We start from the raw sequence: 25610 nt of genomic DNA, 5'->3' as shown, positions 1-25610 counted from the left end.
GGGAGAACCAGTGTGAGGGGAGAGGGAAGCGTGTGTCCTCATTAGATGTCTTCCTGAGGTGCGCAGGCTGAGGCTCGTCCTTCCAACCAAGATAATCAGACACTGAAGTCTTTAGTGCACAGTGAAATTCAGCTCGTAGGTCTATGGAGAGGAGCTGGGCCCTGCTCCCTCCGCATAGGCCCTTGGGGGAGCATGAAGTGGGCCCTGGGCTCAGGCCTGGACCACAGGCAACCTCGGCTTCTCCTACAACTTCCATCGTGGGAAGCGGGGCAGAGCAGATTGGGGGCTGGGGAGGGGGCTGTGTGCATTGCCATAGAAAGTACCACTCAGCAGATGGTTTAAACAACAGCAGTGTTTTCTCATGGTTCTGGAGGTCAGAAGTCCCAGAGCGAGGTGTCTACAAGGCTGGTTCCTCCAGAGGTGGTCTCCTCTGCTTGTAGGTGAAGGCAGTCTCCTCACTGTGTCCTCACTTGGTCGTCCCTCTGTGTATGTGTGTCTTGATTGCCTCTCCTCATAAGGACCCCGTCAGATTGGATTAGGGTCACCCCAACGACTCCATCTGAACTTAACACTAGTTGCTCAGTCGTGTCCAACTCTTTGCAACCCCGTGGACTATAGGCTGCTAGGCCCTTCTGTCCATGGGATTCCCTAGGCAAGAATACTCGAGTGGGTAGCTATTCTCTTCTTCTAGGGATCTTCCCAACCCGGGTAGTGAACCGAGATCTCCTGCGTTACAGATGGTTTCTTTACTGTCTGAGCCACCAGGGGACGCATTTGAACTTGATCAGCTCTTTAAAAGCCCCCTCTCCTAATCCAGGCCCATCCTGGCATCCTGGAGGGTTGGGGCTCCCACAGGTGCAGTCTGGAGGGGCCCAGTCTAGCCATCACAGACGGCGTGGGCAGCTCTGTACACCGTGATCTCTTGAGGAAAGCCTGGTGACGTCCCCCCAACAGGAGGAAGTCAGGGCACTGTACCACCCCGAGTACCCCCCACCTTGATCTGCAAGCATAAAACCCAGCTGTCCTCAGGGGGGCCTCTGTCTCCCCACAGCAGTGGCAGCGTTGGAGGGGATCATGTCTGGAGAAGCAGAACTCCTAATCCATATGTTTTCAAAGAAAATGCACCTTGGTGTTCACTGTGGTTCTAGAGAAGCATCAGGTTCTGCAGAAAGAATCCATTTCCTGCTGGGTCCCCAGGGTACTGGGGGAGGTTCCAGGCCTGGCGGGGATGGAGGGTTTTCATTCACCAGAGCCACAGCTCTGGTCCCCTCCGGGGTGAGGCTGGTGGGGCTCCAAGGTGTCCTGCACAGGGTGGGCCGGACACAGGGCCGCTTTCAGAGGACCCAGTTCACGGGGTCGAGCAGCAGCAGGCAGCATCTGTGTGGACGGGCGGCTGGTGAGATGGGGCATTCTTCTGGATGGGGGCAGCTTCTTCCTGGTCTGTTTCATCTTACAACCTGAAGTCGCCCTCCAAGCACCTCAAGGAGGTGTCCACGGGGCCGGAGACTGACCATGTGTGCTGTGCCCCCAGGATGAACGAGCGAGACCGGCTGCTAAAGAGGCTGAGCAGGAAGACGCCACCCACCCTCTTCCGGGGCAGCTCCCTCCAGCAGTCCATGCCACGTGAGTAGCCCCCCGGGACAGGGGGGATGGGAGGAGCCTACGGCCAGGCTGGAGCCCCACATAGGAAAGTAGAATTGGTGTACCTGGCCCCTGGCAGGGACAGCCAGATGGCAGGTAATTCCCCAGGACCTAGTCAAGTGTCTGAATGACATGGTCCATAAACTTAAAACTTGGATATGGTTAAGATCTGTGTGTCAGCCTCCCAGTCAGATTCTTTCTAAGATGGAAGTGATGTTGCCTTTGCCTGGTGCCCTCCAAGGATGGCCCCGTGCTCTTGGCAAACTAAGCAATGACAATCACTAGCCCCTGCCTCCCCTGGCCCTGCAAGTGGAGGCTTGGCCTGGTTTCTGCCAAGTGGGGTCCACGGGGATGTGCCAGAGGCCAGGGGAGCAGGAGACACGAGAGTTCAGAGGGAATGGAGCTCAGGGAGGTGGTGGGCTTACCTGCCTCAGGACACCTGGCCGAGCCTCAGATCAGCGCAGCAACTGATCCAGCACTGCCTGGGGCTCCAGAGCCCAGCCAGGGCCTCTGATCCTCGAGAGGGTGAGTCTGGAGGAGGCGGGATGGTGGGCTCCCAGGTTTGGGGTCGCAACTTGGAGCCGGGCTGCCTGCAGTCCTGTCCCATCTCTGCCCCTCTGTGACCTCAGGTGAGTTAACGCCTCTGTTTCTACACCTGTAAATCAGAGAGGACGTGAGAACATACTTGGGTTACTGGGATGATTCTCTGAGGTTGTACATACAGAGGGCCTGGCACAGAGCCTAACAGTAAGGAGTCTGATAAATGCTAGGTATTACTTTTCTGCCACTAATTGAATAAGTCTGAGCCACTTCCATATTTCTTTGAACGTCTATTTTCTCACCTGAGGGGAAAAATGGAATGATGTCCATCTTACACAGTCTGTGAGGCCGCATGATGGGCGGTGCACAGCCCACGAGGAACAGGAGCACTGGCTCCATAAACACAGGTCTTGTGCTGTGGAGCCTCCGACCAGAGAAAGGACAGACAGGAGAGCAAAGACCACTTAAAGACCTGTGCGGTTGTCTGGCAACAACCGGAAAGGCTCTTAAAATAACTAAGAATTGTTTTCTGAATTCTCCATATTTTGAAGGACAAAAAAAATTTTTTCTAATGAACAAGTACAAAACATAGGCAAACTGCTAAAATCACACCATGTTTTAAAGACAGTCAGCAACTAATAGTAAGACCCTGATGGACAAGGGGGTGTTCTCATCACCCACCCCCAGAGAAGACCATCTTGCATCGGGAGCAGCCTCCGGCCTCAGTGTTCCCAGGAAACCAGGAGCCCAGGTCCTGGAGCACTTGTTCCCGGGGACCGCACGTACATGGTGTCCGCAGCCCAAGCTCAGTGTTCCCTGGCCGGTCTGATCTCTTTACCGTCCCCCTGGTCTTCCCACATTCTACTGCTGTGAGGACTCTTCCAGACAGGAAACAGCTACTTTCCCTAAGATGTTATCAGAGCTCAGCGTTGAAGGAATGCTACTTAAGGGACATTTTATTCCAAAATAATGAAAAAATGACCTGATTTTATGGACTTCCCCAAATGTTCTACCAGAAGAAGACAAAACAACTAAGCAGTGTGTCTGCCCTCCCACCTACCTGAACGCTGTCCTCGGGTCCCGGCCGTGGCTGAGGTCAAGGAAGCCAATGCACCAGCCATTAAGTGTGTTCTCCAGGCCCCCAGCATTCCTTCCCGGCTCTCAGGACTTCCTGGAGATGAATGATGATGGGAAATGCTAAGAGCCAGGGCTCCCCCCTTCCCCGTTTGAATGCAGATGGCAGTTACCTGTTCATCTGGAAGGAGCTGTGAGCGATGGGGAATCTTGGTCATACTGGGCAGGCAGAGGCTGGCTGGGTGGTTACTGTCCTGGTGGTTCTGGTCTAACCCCTCCCAGGCCGGGTTTCCAAGAGGAAAATGCTTATTTGAGTCACAGAGCACCCTTGTTCCTAGGACCGCCATCCTTTCTTTCTGCAAGTCCACTTAGCCTCAGTTGAGGCTGAGAACATCCTGGTGGATGCCCCCGGGGAAGCTGGTGGAGGGGACTCCAGGAGAATAGCTTTGCTGTCTGACCAGAAGCTTCCCTGGAAACCCTTCCCACCCCCGAGGAGCCAAGCTACCCCACCAGATGGCCCTGTTCCCGTGAGCCCAGGAGGGCACTGCAACTGAGTCCCCCAGGCACAGGCAGGTCTGAACAGAAAACACGAAATAAAAGATAAGGCTGCAGCCCTTCCCCTGGAACAGGGAGTAGACCACTCCAGACGCTAAGGTCCTCTTCCCGACAGGACATTCCCAAGCAATGTTTACTTGTACCTCTCAGCAAGTCCCCTTCACTCCAGCCCATCCACCACTGGAGAAGATGCATTAAAACACAGTTACCAATTGTTTTGTCTGGGCTGATTGTCAAGTCAGGCTCCTAGGTTCCTGACCTGGAGTGGAGGCCTCCGCTGGGGACGCCAAGGGTAGAAGCAATTCTGCCTGCAGGAGAGGGCTCTGTGGCCTGGGCACTGCCAGCCAAGGGCCCGTGCTGGTGCCCGCATGGAAGACTCGAGGTGGAGGCCTCATCTGGTACAGGCCATTTATTTTACAGAAGAGTAAATCCAGGAGACCAAAACCTTAAAGAGCACCAGTTCTGTGGCCAAGCAAGGACTGGAACCAGCCCTTCTCACCTGGGGCCCCGGCTCTGGGCTCCAGATCCCTTGTAAAGGTGGGGCGGGGGGACAGCCAGCTTAGGATGGAGAGACCTGTGGCTGCCTGCCTCCCCCGGTGGGGGAGCGGCACTTACATACTAAGTGAAGTAGGTCAGGCAGAGAAAGACAAATATCATAGGATGTCACTTACATGCAGAATCTAAAAAAGCTACAAATGAACTTGTTTACAAAACAGGAACAGAATCACAGAAAACAAACTCATGGTATGGGGGTAGGGGGGAGCAATAGGACAGGAGACTGGGACGGGCGTGTACACACGACTGTATATAAAATAGACAAACAAGAGACCTTACTCTATAGCACAGGGAACTCTGCTCAATATTCCCTAATAACCTAAATGGGAGAAGAGCTTAAAGAATAGATACACGTGTATATTAAAAAGCAGAGTCATTTTACTTTGCCAACAAAGATCCATCTACTCAAGGCTATGGTTTTTCCAGTAGTCATGTATGGATGTGAGAGTTGGACTATAAAGATAGCTGAGAACCGAAGAATTGATGCTTTTGAACTGGGAGAAGACTCCTGAGAGCCCCTTGAACAGCAAGGAGATCCAACCAGTCCATCCTAAAGGAGATCAGTCCTGAGTGTTTATTGGAAAGACTGATGTTGAAGCTGAAATTCCAATACTATGGCCACCTGATGCTAAGAGCTTACTCATTTGAAAAGACCCTGATGCTGGGAAAGATTGAAGGCTGGAGCAGAAGGGGTTGACAGAGGACGAGGTGGTTGGATGGCATCACCGACTCAATGGGCATGAGTCTGAGTAAACTCCGGGAGTTGGTGATGGACAGGGAGGCCTGGCGTGCTGCAGTCCATGGGATCACAAAGAATCGGACACAACTGAGCAATTGAACTGAACTGAACTGAACACATGTATAACTAAGTGCTGTCCACCCAAAACACAACTCTGTGAATCAACTATACTTCAATATAAAATAAAAATTCAAACAAAAAAGAAACCCAGGATGATACACAGACAAAACTCCTGATTTCTTGTTCTCCTTTAAAGGATATGATGAGATAACAGCACCAGTGATAAGTCATAAACGTGTGGATGGGAGGCAGGCTCTGGCCTGGGTTGTCTTTTGCTCAGAACGTCTTATCTGGCTGTGGGGCGTTTCTGGACCCCTGACCCAGGAGGGTCGGTAAGCAGAGAGGCAGGCTTACAAATGTCCCTCCAGTGGGAAAGGCTGGTTAGGAGGAGTGTCCTGCCTCGGGCTGGGAATGCAAACTCCGTCCCAGGAACACAGGACAGAGCTGCAGGGGAATGTGGGCCCTGCCTGGGCTTGACTCCCAGCTCTGCCACCTTGGGAAAAATGACATCACCTGTGCCTCAGTTTCCCCACCTGTGACATGGGAAGAGCTCTCACCTGTCTCCTAGGGCTGTCAGGAGGAGGAAATAAGCCATGTGTGCTTAGCATAATACATACAACAGTGCCCGAGACACATAGCATTTAATAATTGTCTACTGTCATCATCATTGGAAGTGGGAACTCCCTGGGGATCCAGTGGTTAGGAACTCCAGGCTGTCAATGCCAAGGGCCCAGGTTCAATCCCTGAGTGAGGAACTAAAATCTCACAAGCTTTGTGGCCAAGAAAAAGAAAAAAATCGTTATTGGTACTGGTTGCAAAATCTAGTCTTTATGTAGCCACTGGGCCAATCATTAAACTCCTCAACTTTATCTAGTGATCTTTTTCTTTATTTACACGAACACACACTCGCTGTAATTTATTACCGGTCCAGATCCGTGCACGTCAGCCAGGCAGGCTCCCAGCACCATGTGCGCTCTGCCAGCCTTTCCTGTTAGTGTGTTTACGGCTTCATGAATTACCGACTGGCCTGCGGCTCGGGGCGCATTGGGATGTTTCCCGCACAGGACGACTTACCTTTCCCCTTGATGGGTGGTGGGAAAGTGCAGCCATGGCCCAGTGACCCACAGATGATGCCTCACAGGCTGCGCTAAATGAGCCCTGCCCAGCCGCGTCAGCACCCACCCCTTCACGGGGGTCACAGGGCCCTGGACCCCCATCCAAGGCTACAGAGCCGCAGTCTCTCCCCACAAATGCAGCTGCTCTGAACGCCCCTCCTCACCGGCCCCTGTGCTTCTCTTGCAGATGGGTACGCCTTCTCCCAGGAGGAACACGGAGCCGTGACTCAGGAGGAAATCGTTCGCGCCTATGACACCACGAAGCAGAAATCCAGGAAGAAGTAGGACGCTGCCTCCCGCCGGAGCGCAAGAAGAGACTCATGGCAGCAGCCAAAACACCGCAACACGTCCTGTGGCCTTAGCCCATTCCTTCGCTCCGTGCCCTGGCGAGCCTGGACCCGGGCCGCCGGGGCGCCCCACGCCCTCCCTGCTCGTCCGCCGTGCTCGCCAGACTCTTGTTCAAACGTTCAACTGTGCGCTGTGAGGTGTGAAATTAAAACCATTATGTTTCCCCAGTATTTACACATCCGTCCAGGTGGCTCTGGGAGAACAGGGAGAGGCTTTCATGCTGCGTGAGGAGCCCAGCTCGGGGGTCGGATACCCGCAGGTTTGTTCCGCAGGCTGCACGGAACCTTCCCTCAAGGTGGACAGCCCGCTGGCTTTGATGTCCCCTGTGTTTGTGTGAAGTTGGCATCATCATCTTGATTGCAATGAAGTCATAAACATAGGTATCTGGGTGGTAAACCTGAGAAGAACTTTTGGAATCTCAGTCACAGTCTCAGCAGGGCAGAACCGCCAGGGTCCGCACAGTCTCCTGACCCCTCCTGCCCGGCGGCCTCCTGGCCGGGCACCCCAAAAAGTCCTGCTGCATGGTTGGCCCTGCGCTTGGTGCATGGCAGCTGCGGGCACCCGCTCCGACCCTCACCCTCCCTCCTTCTCCCCCAGATTCAGAAACGGATGCAAGAAACCCCCCTTCTTCTCTATCTAAAGAAACAGCAATTTACATATATTCCAAGTGTTTATCTTCCTCTTTCTGGCAACAAGGAGGCCTGCGGGTCAGGGTGATGTGGACTTGATGGAGCCCTGCCTGCTCTGCTCAGGCTCGCAAACCTCATTTTCTGGCCTCCAGACCCCTGGACCTTGGCACCTGCTTAAATTAGAACCCACACTCGTTCTCCTGGGAGTTCAGAGCACATTTTGGATTTTGAGTAAATTTACAGCACGTCTCCCCAGCAAAGGAACACACCAGTCGCTCCAGACTCTGGGAGGATAAATAGCCTAGTGAGGGTCCCTGAAGGTGCAGAGGAAGACAGCAACTGCAGGGGAGTGGCGGCAGAGACACCGAAGGAGGACGCTTTTCCTGCAAATCGCAGTAGAATTCTGAAATCAAGCCCAAAGCCCAGATAGTCGTCATGATCAGCCTACAGTGTCCACAGGCCTGCAGTCTTAATTGAACAGAGCTCCAGGTGTTCCAAGCAAGCGGCCTTTCTTACCTGGACAGATTTTCCTTCCTATCCTGCCCGTGTTAGATGCAAGCAGCTGTCTGAATAGGAGGGTCCCTGATTCCAACACGGGGTGGGGGGGTGGGGGTTGGGGTGGCCACGTGTCCAAGTTCTGAATGGGACAAAACCCAGGTGCCTTCAGGCGGGAAGGCACCACCTGGAACCAGCCTGGAGGCATGTCCCCTGCTTGCAGCTTTGTTGCCAAACCAGCTATTTGGATGGTGTAACATCAATACTTCTGGGCAGCTGTTGCTGGTTAAAACGACACAGTTCCCCTGGGGAGGGCCGTGCTAAATTACAAAATAAAACAATGGGGCATTTTGCTTCCTCGGCTTCTTTTCAGAGCATCCGCATCTGATTGGGCATTGAGATCATTTAGGGTATAATCTGCCTGGCTTACAGAAAAGGAGAGGTGATGAGAGCCCAGAGAGGGCTCCAGGGCAAGCAGAACAGCACAGCAAACAGGCGAGGTTAGGAAAATTGCCCCTTCTCCCTTCCCAAGGTCTGAGACATTTTAAACACTAGGGCAACCAGAGAGAGGAGAGGTGGAGGACCCTTGAGCAGGAATCACAACAAAATACGTGCCTGTAATTAACACACAAAGTCAGGCAGATGTCCCACCTTCACACACAGGAGGAGGAAGTCCTAAATACAGAGGAGAATTGAACCTTTGGATTGAGCTGCGCTAGGCACCCAGGACAGTTTGGTGTCATCTGGGAACTAAGCCTGGTTGGAAAAGGGAATTCAAACTCAATTTTTTTGTCAAACATTTGGCTGGCTCTTGAAGCCTTCCGAATCAGATTTGCGAATTACTGCGTGCACTTTTTTAGGGCTTTATGGTTTTCATTTTTCACGTTGAAATACAGTTCCGAGTTTTCTGAGATTGAAGTATATTTTCCAGCTCTCTTGAGAAGTAGACTAAACAGCCTTTGCAGTCATGAAAGACGCACAGAGAAGGAAGCACTAGAGAGATGCCTTTCTATTTATTCTCTCCCACGATTAAGATATCTTGTAGCCAAATGACTAAACTGGGTGTCCGGGAGGAGCAGCTGTCACTGTGTGAGATGCATGACATTCAGCTGGGGCGACTCGGGCTGTGTTGTTTGTCCTATCTTTAAATTGAGGTCAGAGTGTCGCACACAAGCCCTTCCCTGGGAGCAGGGTGGGCCGACTGAGCTCCACGCTGTCAGCTCCGTGGAGATGCCACCTGGGACTTGTCACTCTGCCACACGGAACGTGACACAGGCCAGCAGGTCGGCACTGCAGGGCCTGACATTTGATTGGGCTAAAATGGCAGATCCCACTCGGACCCAGTGCTGGGTTAGCCTGGTACCCAGACTGCTGATGTGCGTTTGAACCTCTGTAGACAGAAGAGAGTAGCCTCCCCAGCTCTTAGCTCTGCACCGGCAAGCATGGGTGGGTGTCTGAGAGGAGAAGATGAGAAAGCAGAAGAAATCAGCCATTTCTGCTGGGCTGTTGGGATTAGCCTGTGATCACCAGTCTGGGGGCTTGGTCATAGTGTTTGGGTGTCACTGATGGCTCTAGTCTCTAGGCAGAATATTTCAGACTTCTTGACCAGTGTTACATTCTCCCATCTCCCAACACACATACACACAACAACAACAACAACAACAAAACCCTGTGCTTTGGAGAAAGGAGATGCTGTGCCTTTAACATTTGGAGTGAAACCCTAACATGGAAGCCTGGGCTTTGGTGGACCACAGCTGAGAGCTCTGCTGGTCTTTGCTTTCCCCTGACAAGGCTTTAGGTCTTGCTGTAGGGAGCTGGCAGTGAAAATCTATAATCACTTGTCCAGAAACTGTGAATCATGAAAAAGTGAGTATAAGTAACTAATATCTGAAAATGCATATGGACATAATATTATCAACTATATGGTTGAATTTTCTTTAAAGAAAGCTCTAGTCTATCATCTCATTGTTATAACAATGACCCTTTATCTTTTTGAACCATAAAGAAGAGAATTTTCTATCATAGTCCCACTCCTAGAGATTTACATTCTGGACCACAGGTTGAATAGAATGTTTTCAAAGCTCTGCTCTAAGATAAGGTGGTCTTTAGTTTTGAACATGTGAAAGAACTACACACATTTCAGCCAGGGTTTGAATTACTGCCCAGGGTCACTGTCCCCAAGTATCTCAAGGGTGATTCAGGCTCAGCATTTGAAATGTAGCCTTTATTTCCTGGGAGCCATAAAGAATTTTAACAGGGAAACTGGTTAAGCAGAGCCTGAAATAATGTAGCAAAGAAGAGAGTTTATCAGGTCAAGTTAAAGGATGCCACCCCCCACTCCATCATATTCATTAAACAATTTCTTCATGCAGATGCTTAAATTAGAAAATATACAAGTGATGGAGACAGTGAAAATAAAGCATCCCTTCCCAAAAAATAGAGCAATACAGCAGAGGCTCTATGGTTTTAAGTCTGTTCTTGGTCTCTGTAAGTCTTGGGGGAAAATTATTTTGCCTCATATTAGCCATCTTTCCATCTTGAAGAACTAAGAGGACAGTTAGAAGATTTTCCAATGGGTCTTAGAGGTCAGGACCTGAGATCCCATGTGATGACAAATTAACAAGTGTTCCCAAAAGGAAGGGACCCATGATACTCGACGTATCAGACTCTTCACTGAGTTTTTCTTGTATCCTCCAGTGCCCAGCAGCCCACGCCTCCACTCTTTTTTACAAGAGCTTCATTTAATGCCAGACCTCCAGCTCCGGCTGTTTAAAGGGCTTCTGGTTTTTTGGGTCTACACGGGAATCCTTTCGGCGAGAAGAAAGCCCTGGGAGCCCACAGCAGCTCCAAGCGGCTAGAGCTGTGAAACAAGCAGCAGTGGAGGAGGGGCGCGCGCCCCTCTGTCCCCACACCACATAGAGCCCATACCTGTCACCCAGCAGAGCCCCCTGCTCCCCTGATGGGGGGGGTGGACAGGAAGGAGACAAGAGAGCGATTCTTCTGACACCCAGGCCGGCTCATTTTCAAGTGACAATCTCTCGTCCGAGTTGCCTTAGCGATATCTACTCCCAGGCATCAGACCAAGAAAAACACGCTCCCGAGATTAGCCCATCAGCATTTCTCCTGACCTGGTCACAGAAAGGAGACCTGTGCATTTTAAAAGCCGGGAACAAAGTGTCAGGTGGCTTTGATTTATGACGGAAGAGGAAGAAGCAAGTGGAAAGACTGGCGCTATCCAAATAACCCTGCCCGGGGAAACCCGGGGTCAAGAGAGCCTTCTCAAGAGCCTCTCACAAGCCAGCCTGACAGTGTGGAGAAAGGGCCAGCAGGAGGGGGTCCGCCTGAGGGTCAGGATGTGAACCCACTTCCTTCCGAAGGACCGGAGCCAGCCGGGGTCCTGAGACGGCTGGGCGTGCAGCTACAGGCAGAGCAGGAGACACCAGGTACAGAACAGAAAGACAACCTGCCTTGTCTCAGGGCCTCCCTCCGCCCCACGAGGTCCCTGCACAGGGGAATGCGTTTGCGGTTTTCCATTAATAAAGTCAACCCAAGTCCAGTCGCTCTTACTCCACCTGCCCTCTCCCGGGTGGCTGAGCTGGGAGGTGTGTTGGGCTGCTACCCCCAGTCCCCCTGCCCCCAGGGCCTACAGCCCTGACAGGTCACCCTTCCGGTTGTGGTCTGAACGTGCCACCCTGCAGTGTCTCCTTCACTTGGGCAAAGCCACGTGTTCTCCTTTCCATTGTCACATCTGTGCTGCCACTGCTGAGATGGCATTTGGCTGGGAGATTTCATCTGGTTATGCAGAGGGAAGGGGGCACAGGGAGGGGGGAGCTAGCTTAATTGGCTCCCAGCAGAGTAGGCAGCTCTTCTCTGGAGTATAGGGGTCCTGTCCTCCCCCTCTAGAAGTCTTACTACCGTCCTCATGTCCTATTAACGTCCTCTGGTTGTTAAATTACAGCAGTCTTTAGCCAGAACAGGGGAGCCAGGGGTTACTCGTGGAGTGAATACAAATGAAGGGCATTTATTGGTATTTTGGGGAGGGGGGGTTGGAAAATGTAGTGATGTGTGGCTTTGATCAATCCTGTTGACTGGTGTATGTCTGCACAAACCTGTTTCAAATAAATCTTTTGTTAAAGTAAATGATTGGACTGGGCTGTATTTGTGAATTTCTTTCCCACTAATAAGCAGCTCCTGCCATAGGGACTTTGGCCTATTACACAGAGGTTTTGTCAGCCGCTACAGACTACACACACACCCCCGCATCCACACACACGCATGCTCTGCCTCCTGAGCTGACAGCCTGGAATCGCTGTAAACGGCGGGCGTGCAGAGCGATCTGAATTGCAGATGAGTGGGAGGCCAGGCCCCCTTTATGAGAAGCAGGTCCGAGAGGCCTCCCTGAGCCAGACTGACCAGGCAAAGGGGCAGACTGTGCACGGAAGCCCTTCTCTCTCAATCACTTCATTCCCTTTGGTCCATCCCAGTTCCCTTGCAAACTGAGATGTGGGAAGTTCAGATTCTGTTGTCAAGTGTGAAGTCATGACACTGTCCTGAAAGAGGGTCCAAACACGGCATCCGGAGAGCGACCGCTTTGGCATAATGAGGACTTTGAGCTGAAGGCGCCTGCGAAACAGCAGGTGCGGGAAGGGCTCCCCACCCCCGCTTTCCACCGACAGTCAGGCCCCAGTATCTCTGTGAGAAAGGGGCCCTCCCTCCCTGCATCATGAAGAGAAGGACGTTCTTGCCACCAGAAATGGGTGTGGAGACAGTCAGAGGCATGGACAGACCATCTTGTGAAATAACCCTGATCCTCCACAAGTTCCCCCCTTAAATTTCCTACTCACGTCCCACAATCTCTCTTTCCGTAAAACAGTAGATGAGCTGCTGGGGTCTTCATTTTCCTCCTGAAGGCTCCTATGTGCACGTAAGAATGTTAAATAAATGTGTGTGCTCTTCTTCTGTTTCATGTCAATGAACCCGACCAACCACAGAACTGACATTATTTTCAAGAGCGTCACGAGACCACTCATGTCCCTGCAGGCACAACATGTCGCTTTCGGGAAAGCATCCACAGCCCCAGAAGTCCCTCCCTGGGAGGCACAGTTCACATGGCCCAGGCCATGGGGAAGCTGGGTTAGGGGAGCTGAGGGCCCAGAAGTCAGCTTTGGAGCACAGGGGAGGGAGCATCCTTGCTGGAACCCCGGCCAGTGGCCTGCCTGCCTGGCTTTGTCTGGGCAGCTCCACACGTCCCAGGGGTGCAGGGCAGGGAGGAAGTAAAGCATGCTGGATACGGTTCCCTGCAGGACCTGAGGCCAGAACCCAAAAACCTCTTACCTGTCCACTTCACATGGGTTTCCCTGGTGGCTCAGACAGTAAAGAATCCACCTGCAGTGTGGGAGAAGCGGGTTCAATCCCTGGTTGGGAAGATCCCCTGGAGGAGGCAATGGCTACCCACTCCAGTATTCTTGCCTGGAGAATCCCATGGACAGAGGAGCCTGGCGGGCTACAGTCCATGGGGTCACAAAGAATCAGACACAACTGAGTGACTGACACATTTACTATGACTCTGAGACAGGCTCTGGGCCCCTTTGCTGCAGTGCCTGTCACCTGGACAAATGTCTCCTCCAGAAACAGGATACAAAGAAACAATAAGGGACTAAAAATAACTTAATGCATCTGCTTCACTGATTATGCTAAAACCTTTGACTGTGTGGATCACAACAAACTGGGGAAACTTCTGAAAGAGATGGGAATACCAGACGACCTGACCTGCCTCATGAGAAACCTGTATGCAGAATAAGAAGCAACAGTTAGAACTGGACATGGAACAACAGACTGGTTCAAAATTGGGAAAGGAGTACATCAAGGCTGTATTTTGTCACTCTGCTTATTTAACTTACATGCAGAGTACATCATGCGAAATGCCAGGTTGGATGAATCACAAGGTGGAATCAAGACTGCCAGGAGAAATATCAACAACCTCAGATATGCAGATGATACCACTCTAATGGCAGAAAGCAAAGAAGAACTAAAGAGCCTCTTGATGAGGGTGAAAAAAGAATGAAAAGCTGACTTAAAACTCAACATTCAAAAAACTAAGATCATGGCATCCAGTCTCATAACTTCATGGCAAATAGATGGGGAAAGTGGAAACAGTGAAAGATATTATTTTCTTGGGCTCCAAACTCACTGTGGATGGTGATTGCAGTCACAAAATCAAAAGACACTTGCACCTTGGAAGAAAGGCTATGACAAACCTAGACAGTGTATTAAAAAGCAGAGACATCACTTTGATGATAAAGGTTCATATAGTCAAAGTTATGGCTTTTCCAGTAGTTATGCATGGACAGGGGAGCCTTGGCAGTCCATGGGGTCATAAAGAGTCAGATACAACTGAGCAACAAACACATATCCGGACACACACATGTCTGGATGTGAGTTGGACCATAAAGAAGGCTGAGTACTAAAGAATTGATGCTTTTGAACTGGGTGCTGGAGAAGACTCTTGAGAATCCCTTGGACTGTAAGGAGATCAAAGCACTCAATCCTAAAGGGAATCAGTCCCGAATATTCATTGGAAGGACTGATGCTGAAGCTGAAGCTCCAGTACTTTGGCCACCTGATGCAAAGAGGCAACTCATTGGAAAAGACCCTGATGCTGGGAAAGACTGAGGGCAGAAGGGGAAGGGGTGACAGAGGATGAAGTGGTTGGATGGTATCACCGAGAAAACTGCAGGAGATAGTAAAGGACAGGAAAGCCTGGTGTGCTGCAGTTCATGGTGTCACAGAGTCAGACATGACTTAGACTGAACAACAGCAATGTGCAATTAGGGCAAGTTATGGACAATAAAATACCAAGAGACCAAAGAACCCCAACTGCTACTTCTGAGGACCCAAGAGCAAAAGCAGGGTACTGCGCATGTCCCCTGCACTCAACACCCTCAATGGGTTGGGCAAACCCCACCTAAGCCACCCTCCAGCCTGACCCCTGGACACACCCCTACCCTCACCCCATATAAGGGACCAGCTCACCACCTCCCCTTGGGGAACAAGTGAGTAAGGGAATCCCTTACTTGTTCTTGCTCCCCTCTGCTGCAGAGGGGCCCCAATAAAGCCCTGCCTGAATTTCTTGTCTGGCCCCTGATCAGTTTCTATTGCCTTGAGAAGGCCAAGAACCCTGGTCAGTATCAATTCCTCCTAGATAGGCCATGTGCTGTTAGAACTGGACTTGGACAGGGGTCACGACCTTGGTGGCCCCATCTCCTGGCACGGTGGGGAGAGGAGGCCAACCTCACTTCCAGGCAGAGTTCTGCAGCTTTTCCTCTGCTCTAAATAGTCCTTGCTTTCTCTTTTAAAAAAGTCATGCAAAACAAGATGATTTCATGCAATCAGCAGCAAAGTGTTAAATTCCACCCTTTGTCATCTCTTGATCATGTCTACAAAAATCTGCCTTTGCCAATGTGCTCACCAGAATGAACCTGAGCCACCAAGGCCAAGGGCAGCTGATGACAGTGCGCAGACCCTACCTTTCTGCCTAAAGCAGCGCTCTCTAGAATAGTTCTGTCTCTGAAAAAGACTCAGGATGCTCTGAAAAATCATTCAGGTTCCACTGTGTATTTTCAAAACCTTTACTTACAATATACACAACATGAGGGACTGAAGTATGGTCAGAGGAACACAGCACACGGCAGAAACCTGCTCCAGCCTCTAACATCTTCTGCCTACGCTCTCTTCCACATAGGAATCTTTCATGGGGACTTTCCAGCAGTTGTTGCAAAGCTAGGCAGTCGATGTACCTGGGTCTATAATTGGAGGTGTGGGACTTAATCTTTTCCCAAAGGAGGACTGAATAAAATCCTCCACTTACCAAAACCAGAAGCACCAAACCACATAGTCCAGCTCCCAGACACTGAGGTTTTCTTATTTAAAGGAGGCCACACTTGCTCCTCAGAAGAAAAGCTATGACCATCCTAGACAGTGCATTAAAAAGCAGAGACATCACTTTGCCGACAAAGATCCATACAGTCAAAGCTGTGTTTTTTCCAGTAATCATGTACAGTTGTGACAGTTGGACCATAAAGCTAAGTGCTGAAGAATTGATGCTTTTGAACTGTGGTGTTGGAGAAGACTCTAGAGAATCCCTTGGACTGCAAGGAGATCCAACCAGTCCATCCTAAAGGAAGTCAGTCCTGAATATTCATTGGAAGGACTGATGCTGAAGCTGAAACTCCAATACTTTGGTCACCTGATGCGAAGAACTGACTCATTGGAAAAGACCCTGATGCTAGAAGGTGGGAGAAGAAGGGGACAACAGAGGGTGAGATGGTTGGATGGTATCACCGACTCAATGGACATGAGTTTGAGCAAATTGCAGGGGATGGTGAAGGACAGGGAAGCCTGGTGTGCTGCAGTCCATGGGGTCTCGAAGAGTCAGACACAACTTAGCAATCGAACCACAACAACAACACACATAAATAAAATAACTTAAAATTCCTGACGCTGCCCTCAAAGCTCTGTCTTCATGCTCGTCTCTCTCTGCAGTGCACAGTCCTTGACCTCAGACTGCAGAGTGACGGGTGCTGACAGCAAGGATTCAGGGCTGTCCTAAGAGTCACAGCCTTGGCCTGAGCCCTGAACAGAGAGGGTCTGTTCTGTCCAGTATCTACAGAGTTTGTCTCAGTTGTTCACAGTTTAATGCTACCTGCACTGTCTCCTCTACTCTAAAGAATGTGTGTTTTGATTTGAAATACTCTAATTGCTGAGAAACTCTTCCTGATTCTCTTTCAACAAAACATCTGTGCATACGTTAAGTTTCATTTAATGTAAAGCCCTTCTGCTGACCAGACACCTTGCCCGTGGCCAGGCGAGATGGGGGGTTACATTGGGTTGTCCCCGATCCTTCCCAAATGGCCCTGAATGGGGGGCAAGAGTAGCTGCTGTGAGTGGAAATGGACCTTCAGCCAAGAACAAAGTCACCCTTCCTTCTCAGTGTTATTAAGAGAAGCCGCTGCCTGCAAATTACATGCAAAGGTGGCTGCAGGTAAAGCCCTTGAATTTGTTTCCATATTACATTTAAAATTGGATGGGGGCAGGGGAAACCCTCATGCATCAGTAAAAGAAACCTCCTCCCAGCAAATTTATTTAATACTTTTGCTGAAAACATTTTAATGGAATCCTGCTCTCCAATTTATTCGGTGATAAGCCCCGGGGGGTTTACTGCAGACCTGGGACCCGGGAGTGGTGGGGGGCAGGCGTTCCACCACCACCTGCCCCCCCACATGAGGGCCCCCAGGGCAGACACAAAGGACACTTCCGGAACCACGTGGGCACGGTGAAACAGGGGCTGGTTCCGAGGTGGGCAGTGAAGGAGACAGATGTCCGCGAACACAAATGAACAAAACTTCTTAACCTTGAGAATTTGGCAGAGCAGCTCTGACAATGCTGTGAAGGTATGCAAAGGCTGGCCCACAGCTTGTTTCTGAAGACAGGAGAAAACATAATTCTGGCAACTGCATGCAGGAGGGACGGCTCAGGGTCCCTTGGGTCCCAGCTGCCCAGACAGCTGTTTGAGAACCTGGGCCTCCCTGATGAGGTGGCTGAGGCCCAGTGCCTGGGGAGAAGCCAGGCTGGAGGCAAAGGTAGAAGACCTGGGCCCTGCCATCCACATGGGCGCCACAGCCAAGCTCGGAAGCAAGACCTGCCAATGACCCTGAGTTCTGCTGTCCAGGGATTTTTGGCCTGCAAAGTAGTCACATACCTGCATAGCTGCTCCTGAGCCATCTTCCCAACCCTGGAGAGGAGCCAGAGAAGCAAAGTCCCTGCCTCTCGGAGCTTATCTTCCAGGGGGAAGCAGAGACAGAAAGAGGGATCCAACAGCTCGGCCCACAGCACAGACACTGCCCCGACAAGACCACTCAGCCCTGAGGGCTTGTAAGAACCCCATTCCTTTCCCACGTAGCCGAGGTGGTAGGCTGAGATGTAGGACAGGGGTCTGGTCAGGTCACAGCATCCTTCCGCCCGGTCCTCCCACCACACCAGTGTCTGGGCAGCTCCTGGGTCCCTTCTACAAAAGCACTAACTCCACCACCCACCATGGCCCACCTCCTCACAGGGGCAGCACTTAAGGGGGACACAACAACCAGTCCCAGCAAAGGGTGACCACCCTCTGCACCAAACCCGGAGCCACATCCCACAGCCCTGAAGATGGTTTAGTCCCACTCAGCCAACAAGACTGTCCTTCTCTATTAACCTCCATAAACCCACCTAACACTGTCCACAAATACAGCAGCACCTGTCAAGGGCCACTGTTGAGTCTCTCAGTCCCCAGGACTAGAAAACTACTGAAGATAAGAACAAACAGAATCTCAGTAAAACCATATCTTACAGAGACATGGTGGCCCAGAGTCTGCTGGGGACAAGGATAGACATGCATGTACCCCCTCTTCCCTGCACCCTAAACTCAATAAAAGACTCAGACCCCCAATCTTCAGTGCCAGCACTGCTCCATGCATCTACCCCTTTCCTCTCGTGGAAAGTGAATACAAACACTCTTTTCTCCTCTTGCTAATATTCCTGTGAATTCTTTCACAACTTGCATCAGCTCACCTAACACTTTGGTGACTGGAGCGGGGAGAACCTCCACTAACTGAACTCCTTTCACCTTCACCTCTGGCTTGACCTTCCTCATCACCCACCGAGACATCCACCAAACTAAAAGTTATTCCCTTTGTTGGGGCTTCCTCTAGGGAGATCAGTGGCAGAATCTGGGTGGCAGAAAGCCCAAGGTCAGGTCTTCCAACCATCGAGGTCTAGGTTGGAACATGGCCTCTCAGATGCCCCCATCCATCTTCCTTATATCTCATTCAATGATCCGATTCATCTCTGACTCAGAGTGAATCCTAGGTTGTTCAAAGAGGGTGGAGGATGCTTCTTCTGAACCCCAGGATTCCCAGAATGGCCCCATCTCCCAAATTCTCTCTTTCCTCTTCTTCCTAGCTGTCATTATGGGCAACTGTCAATCTGCCCCAGGGAAAGACTCCCCCTTGGGATGTCTCCTCAAACACTGGAAAGCTCTCAGACTAGGCTTCCCTGGTAGCTCAGCTGGTAAAGAATCTCCCTATAATGCAAGAGACCCAGGTTCAATCCCTGAGTGGAGACGATCTCCTGGAGAAGGGAAGGGCAACCCACTCCAGTTTTCTTGCCTGGAGAATCCCATGGACAGAGGAACCTGGTGGGCTACAGTATATGGGGTCGCAAAGAGTCAGACACAACTGAGCAACTAACACTTTCACTTCAACCTGGACAACCTCAGACCCAAATGAAAGGTCTTCTGGCGCACGGCTTGGCCTCAATATACACTGGGCTACTGGGAGGTCCAGCCCCAGGACAGCTGTCTCACCTACAACACTATTCTCCACCTCCATCTGTACTGCCGCCACCTTGGCAAATGGTCTGAGGTTCCTGACGTCTAGGCCTTCTGTCAACTCACTCAAGACCCCAAACTGTGGTCCTCATGCCACATGTCAACATCAACACCACCTGACTTCCCCACCTCCAATCCTGAGCACCTCCCTCTTTCTGCTCCTTCCCCCCAGTCCCCTCAGCCACATCCTCCTCCAGCCCCTGGAAACCACTGAACCCTTTTCCCAGACCAGGACCCCCAGCACCCCCTCTTCCCTACCACCAACCGCTCCTCCACCAGCCCCCAGTTCTCCTTCTCTTCCCCAGCACACCCGGTCTGGATGTCCCCCCCAATTTCCTCTGGAGTCAGCCCCCAAGTTCCTTCACATGAAGTGTGTGGTTCCCAGGGAATCGTTCGTGTCTGTGTTCCTTTTTCTATGTCTGATCTCTCTCAAGCTAGGCAATTTCTTGGAAGACCCCACCAAATTTACTAAAGAATTTGAATATCTTACTTTAACTAAAGACCTTTCTTGGTGTGACATACATGTCATTTTCCCCACTTGTACTAACACAGCAGAGCAAGCTAGAATCTGGTCTAGAGCCAGGGAATATGGGGACGACCTTAACAGGGGCCAACTGATGCTCATGTGCCGGGACCCACGGTGGTCCCTGACAATGCCCCTGACTGAAACTACCAGGAAGTGTCAGGATAGACAGCGATGGGCCAATGTGCTTACCTGCCTCACCGAAGGCATTAAAAGGGCCACCATCAAGGCTGTAACTATGACAAAAGTAAAGAAATTACTTCAGGCCCAGATAAAAACTCTGCTCTTCTCCTGTCTCATCTTTCAGAGGCTCTATGCCTTTTCACCAACTCAGAATTAACCTCTGAGGAAGGCAAAGCAATGCTGGCAATGTGTTTCATCTCCCAACTGACCTCCAACACATGTGGAAAACTCCAAAAATTAGAGAAGGGTCCTCAGACTCCCAGTTTGAACTCAGAGACCAGTCTTTAAGGTCTCTAATAACCAAGATGAGGATGGCTGAGAGGGAGCGAGACCACAAGGGTCTCGAGAGCAGAAAAATCTCTCTAAACGCTCACCTCTGCAATAGATCAGAGGCACCCACCAGGCTAAGAATCGTCCGAGGCCCCCCAGCAGCGACAAGGAAAACAGTCACTGGGCCCTGACTCTGGCTCCTACTCCTGCTGCAGACCAGGGGGCCCTGGAGTCAAGATTACCAGGAAAGGTTGCCCACATGACCGTGCCCACTGTGTGAATGAACAAGGCATGAGGCGAGGGACTGCCCGCCCTCGCCATGAGGAGAAGGGACAAAATCCCCTTCTGAAACCGGGGACCCTCTTGCGAGGACCCCTCCACCCCCATGATCTTCAAGAACGTCTACCATCTTCAGATTGACGGCCACGACCCTGGACCTGGCTCCCTGACATGAGATCAACTAAGCCTGTGGGACTTTCCTCGTGGTCCAGTGGTTGAGAATCCACTTATAATTCAGGAGACATGGGTTCCGTCGCTGGTTGGGGAGCTAGGATCCCACATGCCTTGGGGCAACTAAGCCCATGACTACTGAGCCAGCATGCTGCACCCAAATATCCAGTGTGCTGTGACTAAGACTCGACACAGCCAAATAAATAAATAAATAGTGGGGTTGTTTAGTTGTTAAGTCACGTTCAACTCTTTGTGACCCCATGGCACGCCAGGCCCGCAGGTAGATTCTTTTCCACTGAGCCACTGGAGAAGCCCATATATATATAAAAATATATAAGAGTTTTCATGCCTCTACTAAGACCCAGCAGTCAAATAAAAAAATATGTGCGTGTGTGTGTATACACACACGCACATATATATGTATTTATTTTTAAAGAGTTCACATGCCTCGACTAAAGATCCTGCATGCTGCAACTAAGACCGGGCACAGTCAAATAAATATATTGTTTAATCGACTTGGCCAAGCCTCGGGTAACTCTAACCATAGAGGTAAGAAAGTCAATTTCTTAACTGCTACTGCAGCCACTTACTCTGCTCTTCCCAAGTTCTCAGGTCCCTTGATTCCCTCACCCATCATCATCATCACAGCAGAAGGCAAACCTCAACCTACACTCCAAACCTCTGACTCACCACGCTCACTGGGAGACCAGATCTTCACATTCCTTCCTCGTCCTTCCCAGCTGTCCCATCCCCTCCTAGGCACCCTCGTAAGCCTCCCCCCAACCCTGTTTTGGACCAAACTAAAGACTGAACTAATTCTACATCATGAGCCTCCTTCCCTGGAGTCTTTAAGAGATGCTCCCTCTGATGCTCAGCCCTCTTCTCCCACAAGAAATGCTTAAACAGGTTCCCTCAATTATACAGAGAAGACTCTTGAGAGTCTCTTGGACTTCAAGGAGATCCAGCCAGTCAATCCTAAAGGAAAGCAACCCTGAATATTCATTGGAAGGACTGATGCTGAAGCTGAGCTCCAATACTTTGGCTGCCTGATGTGAAGAGCCAACTCATTGGAAAAGACCCTGATGCTGGGAAAGATTGAGGGCAAGAGGAGAAGGGGGCAACAAAGGATGAGATGGTTGAATGTCATCACCAATTCAATGGACATGATCTTGGGCAAACTCTAGGTGATAGTGGGGGACAGAGGAACCTGGCGTGCTACAGTCCAAGAGGACACAAAGAGTCAGACATGACTGAACAACAATGGTATGGGACATTGACACCCCCAGGAGGACCTCTCACCAACTCCTGTCACTGTCACCAGGAGGGACCCCTCTTGCTGTCCCTGCTGCTCTCAATACCCTATAAAACTGGAAGATCTTAGGGGACACACACCCCTCATTCACACATTTCTAAACTCTGGACTCCTTAGACCTAGCAACTCCCCTTATTACACCCCTGTTCAACTCGTTAAAAGGTAGAAGGCACGTGTCGTCTAGTACAGGACCTAGCTATGATTTATGAGGCAGTGGTCCTTCTCCACCCTGCAGTCCCAAATTCCCACACTGCCTCAGTTCTCCTAACACTCAGGTCTTTACTGTCCTCCATCTAAAAGATGCTTTCTCCACCATCCCTCTCCCCCGAGATTCTCGAAATATATTTGCTTTTTTATGAATGGACCCTAACACTCTCCGCTCCCAACAACTCACCTTGCCCTCCCTTCTCCAGGGATTCAGAGATAGCTCCCACCTCTCTGGTCAAACCCCCGGCTCTGATCTATCCACCCACGGCTCCTGAGCAGCACTTCTCCTCACCGTGTTGACGACCCCTCCTCTACAGCTGGACCACCGCGCCTCCCTCACCAGATCCACCGCCCTCCTCACCCGCCGAGCTCTGTGAGGCTACCAAGGTCTTCCTTCTAGAGCACACGTCAGTCCAGTCACAGTTGGATTCCCAGGAATTTCTCTCATCCCCAGGACATCACGCAGTCACTACTCAACACACAGAACTCACAGCCTCTCTCCTTCCACCTCGGAACTAAAAGGAAATCAGGGCCTTTCTGAGCCTCACTGGACACTTCCACATCTGGCCCCTCACTGTGGCCTTACAGCCAAACCTCCTCCTGAGGCCCTCTCCCCAGTCATTCCTCCCCACTGCTCCAGCCCTGGCCCCCCAAACTTGGAGAAGCCCTTCTGGCTATACCCCCCTGAATGAAGAGGAATCACCCCACAAGTCTTAGGACAAAAACACAGCCCTGATTTTAAAGCTGTAGTTTAATTCTCAAAGAACCAGGATACCACAGCTGAAGGCTGGCCTCCTCCGAGCAGAGGGCAACAAACTCACTTCTGGACAGACACTTCCTCTCCCCACACCTCACCAGGTGATGGACATTCCAAACAAGGCCCCTCAGTTTCTCACCAACAGCAGGATTACTCAATATCAAACTCTCTTACCCGACAGTCCGTCACTCATTGTCTCTCTATGCACTCAGTCCTCAACGTGCCACATTCCTGCCAGACTCCTCTGAACCCAAATCCCCAGAACACTCTGGTGTAGAAATCCTGGAACAGTCCACCACTGTCCAATCTGACTTAAGAGACACCCCCATGTCCTCCCTGGATAACACTTGGTTCACCAGTGGCAGCAGCTATATATATGATCAGTGAACAATGCAAAGCAGGATACACTCTCGTCACCACCACCCAAGTAAGAGAGAGCTCCCCACTGCCACCCAATACCTCTTCCCCAAAGGCTGAATTAATAGCCTTAATTAGAGCTTTACAGGCTTCCCTGGTGGCTCAGATGGTAAAGAATCTGCCTGTAATGCGGAAGACCCAGGTTCGATCCCTGGATTGGGAAGATCCCCTGGAGGAGGACATGGCAACCCACTCCAGTATTTTGCCTGGAGAATTCCATGGACAAAGGAGCCTGGCGGGCTACAGTCCATGGGGTTGCAAAGAGTCGGACACGACTGAGTGACTAGGCATGGCACAGAGCTTTGCAACTAGACCTTGAGGTCTAGAGACCTTGAGGTCAACAACACATAGATTCTAAATTTGCCTTCCATCTCCTTCACTCACATGCGCTATCTGGAAAGAAAGGGGCCTGCTCACCACCCAGGGGACCTCAAGTAAACATGCCCATCTTATCCTATAACTCAGGCAGGCAGCTCCATCATCCATTCAGGTGTCAGTCACGCACCGCAAAGGGCAACAAGAGACCCAGTGCTCAGAGACTAAGGCAACAGCACAGTCGACAAAGCAGCCACACTGGCCGCCGCAGGGCCTCACCCTTCCCGCCAGGCTCACTCCAGCCCTTCTCCCTCTCAAGATGCCCTGCATGTTCACCACTCTGAGGCTGAGGTGTGCTCAGAACCAGGAGCTCCTCAGGACAGGCCACAGTTTTTACTCTCAGGAAAATGTTGTTGGGTCAGCAAGAGGCTGACCCACATACCACTCTCCACATGGGCACAGAGCCCTGAAAGGTTCTCTCAGACCCTCTTCTCCATTCCGCTGACTTAGAAGTAGAACTAGAAGATGTCACCTCACCATATCCTATCTGCAAACGAGTGAACTCCTGGAGACATCTAAAGACTGTGCCGTCTCTCCCAATCCAGCAAATAAGAGGACGCCTGCCAGGTCAGGACTGGCAATTAGACTTCACCCATATGACCACCCATAAAAGGTGCAAGTACCTGTTAACACTCGTAGACACTTTACTAGGTGGACCAAGTCCTTCCCACTACACCCGGAAGGGCTTCTGTGCAACTCAGGCACTTCTGCAAGAAATTATCCCTAGATTGGGTCTCCCCGCTTCTCTCCAGAGTGACAGTGGCTCGGCTTTCACCTCTCAAATTGCCCAACAGGTGTTTCAAACTTTAGACATTAAATACAAACCACATACAGCCTGGCATCCCCAACCTTCAGGGGAAACCAGAAAAGGCTCCCTCTTCTCTTCAAACAGCAGTCCACATCCTTTTTGGCACCAGGGACCAGTTTCATGGAAGACAATTTTTCCACAGACTGGGGGGATGGTTTGATGGTTTCGGGATGATTCAAGAGCATTATATTTATTGTGCACTTGTTTCTATTATTATTACATCAGCTCCACCTCAGAAAAACAGGCATTAGGCCCCAGAAGTTGGGGACCCCTGCCTTAAAAAACATCTCACCAAGTTCACCTTGGAACTCCATCAGGGCTGGCTAGAACACATTCCCCATGCTTTCTGACTCCAGATGACTCTGAAGTCCCGCTTGCACCTCCATCCCTTTGAACTCATGTATGACACTCAGCTCTTCTTATTCTTTTTTACCATGAGGACTCCTCCTCCAAGCTCTTAACCTCTCAGTCTTAAAACTAAACTTAGAACCTTTCATGGACCCATGCTAATAGATACCTACTCCAACCTCAGGTGGTGCTGGTGGTAAAGAACCCACCTGCCAATGCAGGAGGCATAAGAGATCTGGGTTCCATCCCTGGATTGGGAAGATCCCCTGGAGGGGGCATGGCAACCCACTCCAGTATTCTTGCTTGGAGAATTCCATGGACAGAGGAGCCTGGCAGGCTCCTCTGTCCATGGGGTTGCACAGAGTTGGACATGACGACTGAGGTGGCTTGGCACGCAGCACGCACCCCGACCTCAGGACTTGCCCCCGCCCACAATCCTACAATCTGGGGACTAGGTCCTCTGAAAGAGCCTCCATGCACATACCAACCCCCCTGACCTCCTGCAGAGGGTCCATTTCAGGTACTGCTCACACCTCCGACAGCAGCCAAGCTCTCGGGACATCCAGCTAGACCCACCTGTCATGACTCAAGCCCACTGGACCCCCTGCTGTTTCCCCTACATCAGTCAGCAATCATCTGCCTCCAAACTATGGGTCCACCAGAACCCAGAGACCACCGAAACCCAGATACCCAGGGGGGCTTACGTGGGTCTTACTCTCTTATTTCCCCTTCTACTCTTTATAATCTTGCACAGCGGCAGACGTAACCCTTTTCCTGTCCCTGGAGG

General features: G+C 51.1%; 1 protein-coding gene across 1 annotated transcript in view; it reads left to right on the top strand.

The window, feature by feature from the left end:
* ATP8A2 (ATPase phospholipid transporting 8A2) overlaps positions 1-11891 on the top strand; it is a 448688-nt gene extending 436797 nt beyond the window's left edge. Inside the window, exons 36-37 of the mRNA XM_043478109.1 lie at positions 1532-1623; positions 6467-11891. Coding sequence (XP_043334044.1) covers positions 1532-1623; positions 6467-6564 — 190 coding nt within the window. The 3' untranslated portion in view covers positions 6565-11891. The remainder of the gene's footprint in view (positions 1-1531; positions 1624-6466) is intronic.
* Positions 11892-25610: the final 13719 nt, after the last annotated feature.

This window comes from Cervus canadensis, chromosome 9 (assembly GCF_019320065.1).
Source record: "Cervus canadensis isolate Bull #8, Minnesota chromosome 9, ASM1932006v1, whole genome shotgun sequence".
Lineage (NCBI taxonomy): Eukaryota > Metazoa > Chordata > Mammalia > Artiodactyla > Cervidae > Cervus > Cervus canadensis.
This window is presented reverse-complemented; position numbering and strand designations above follow the sequence as displayed.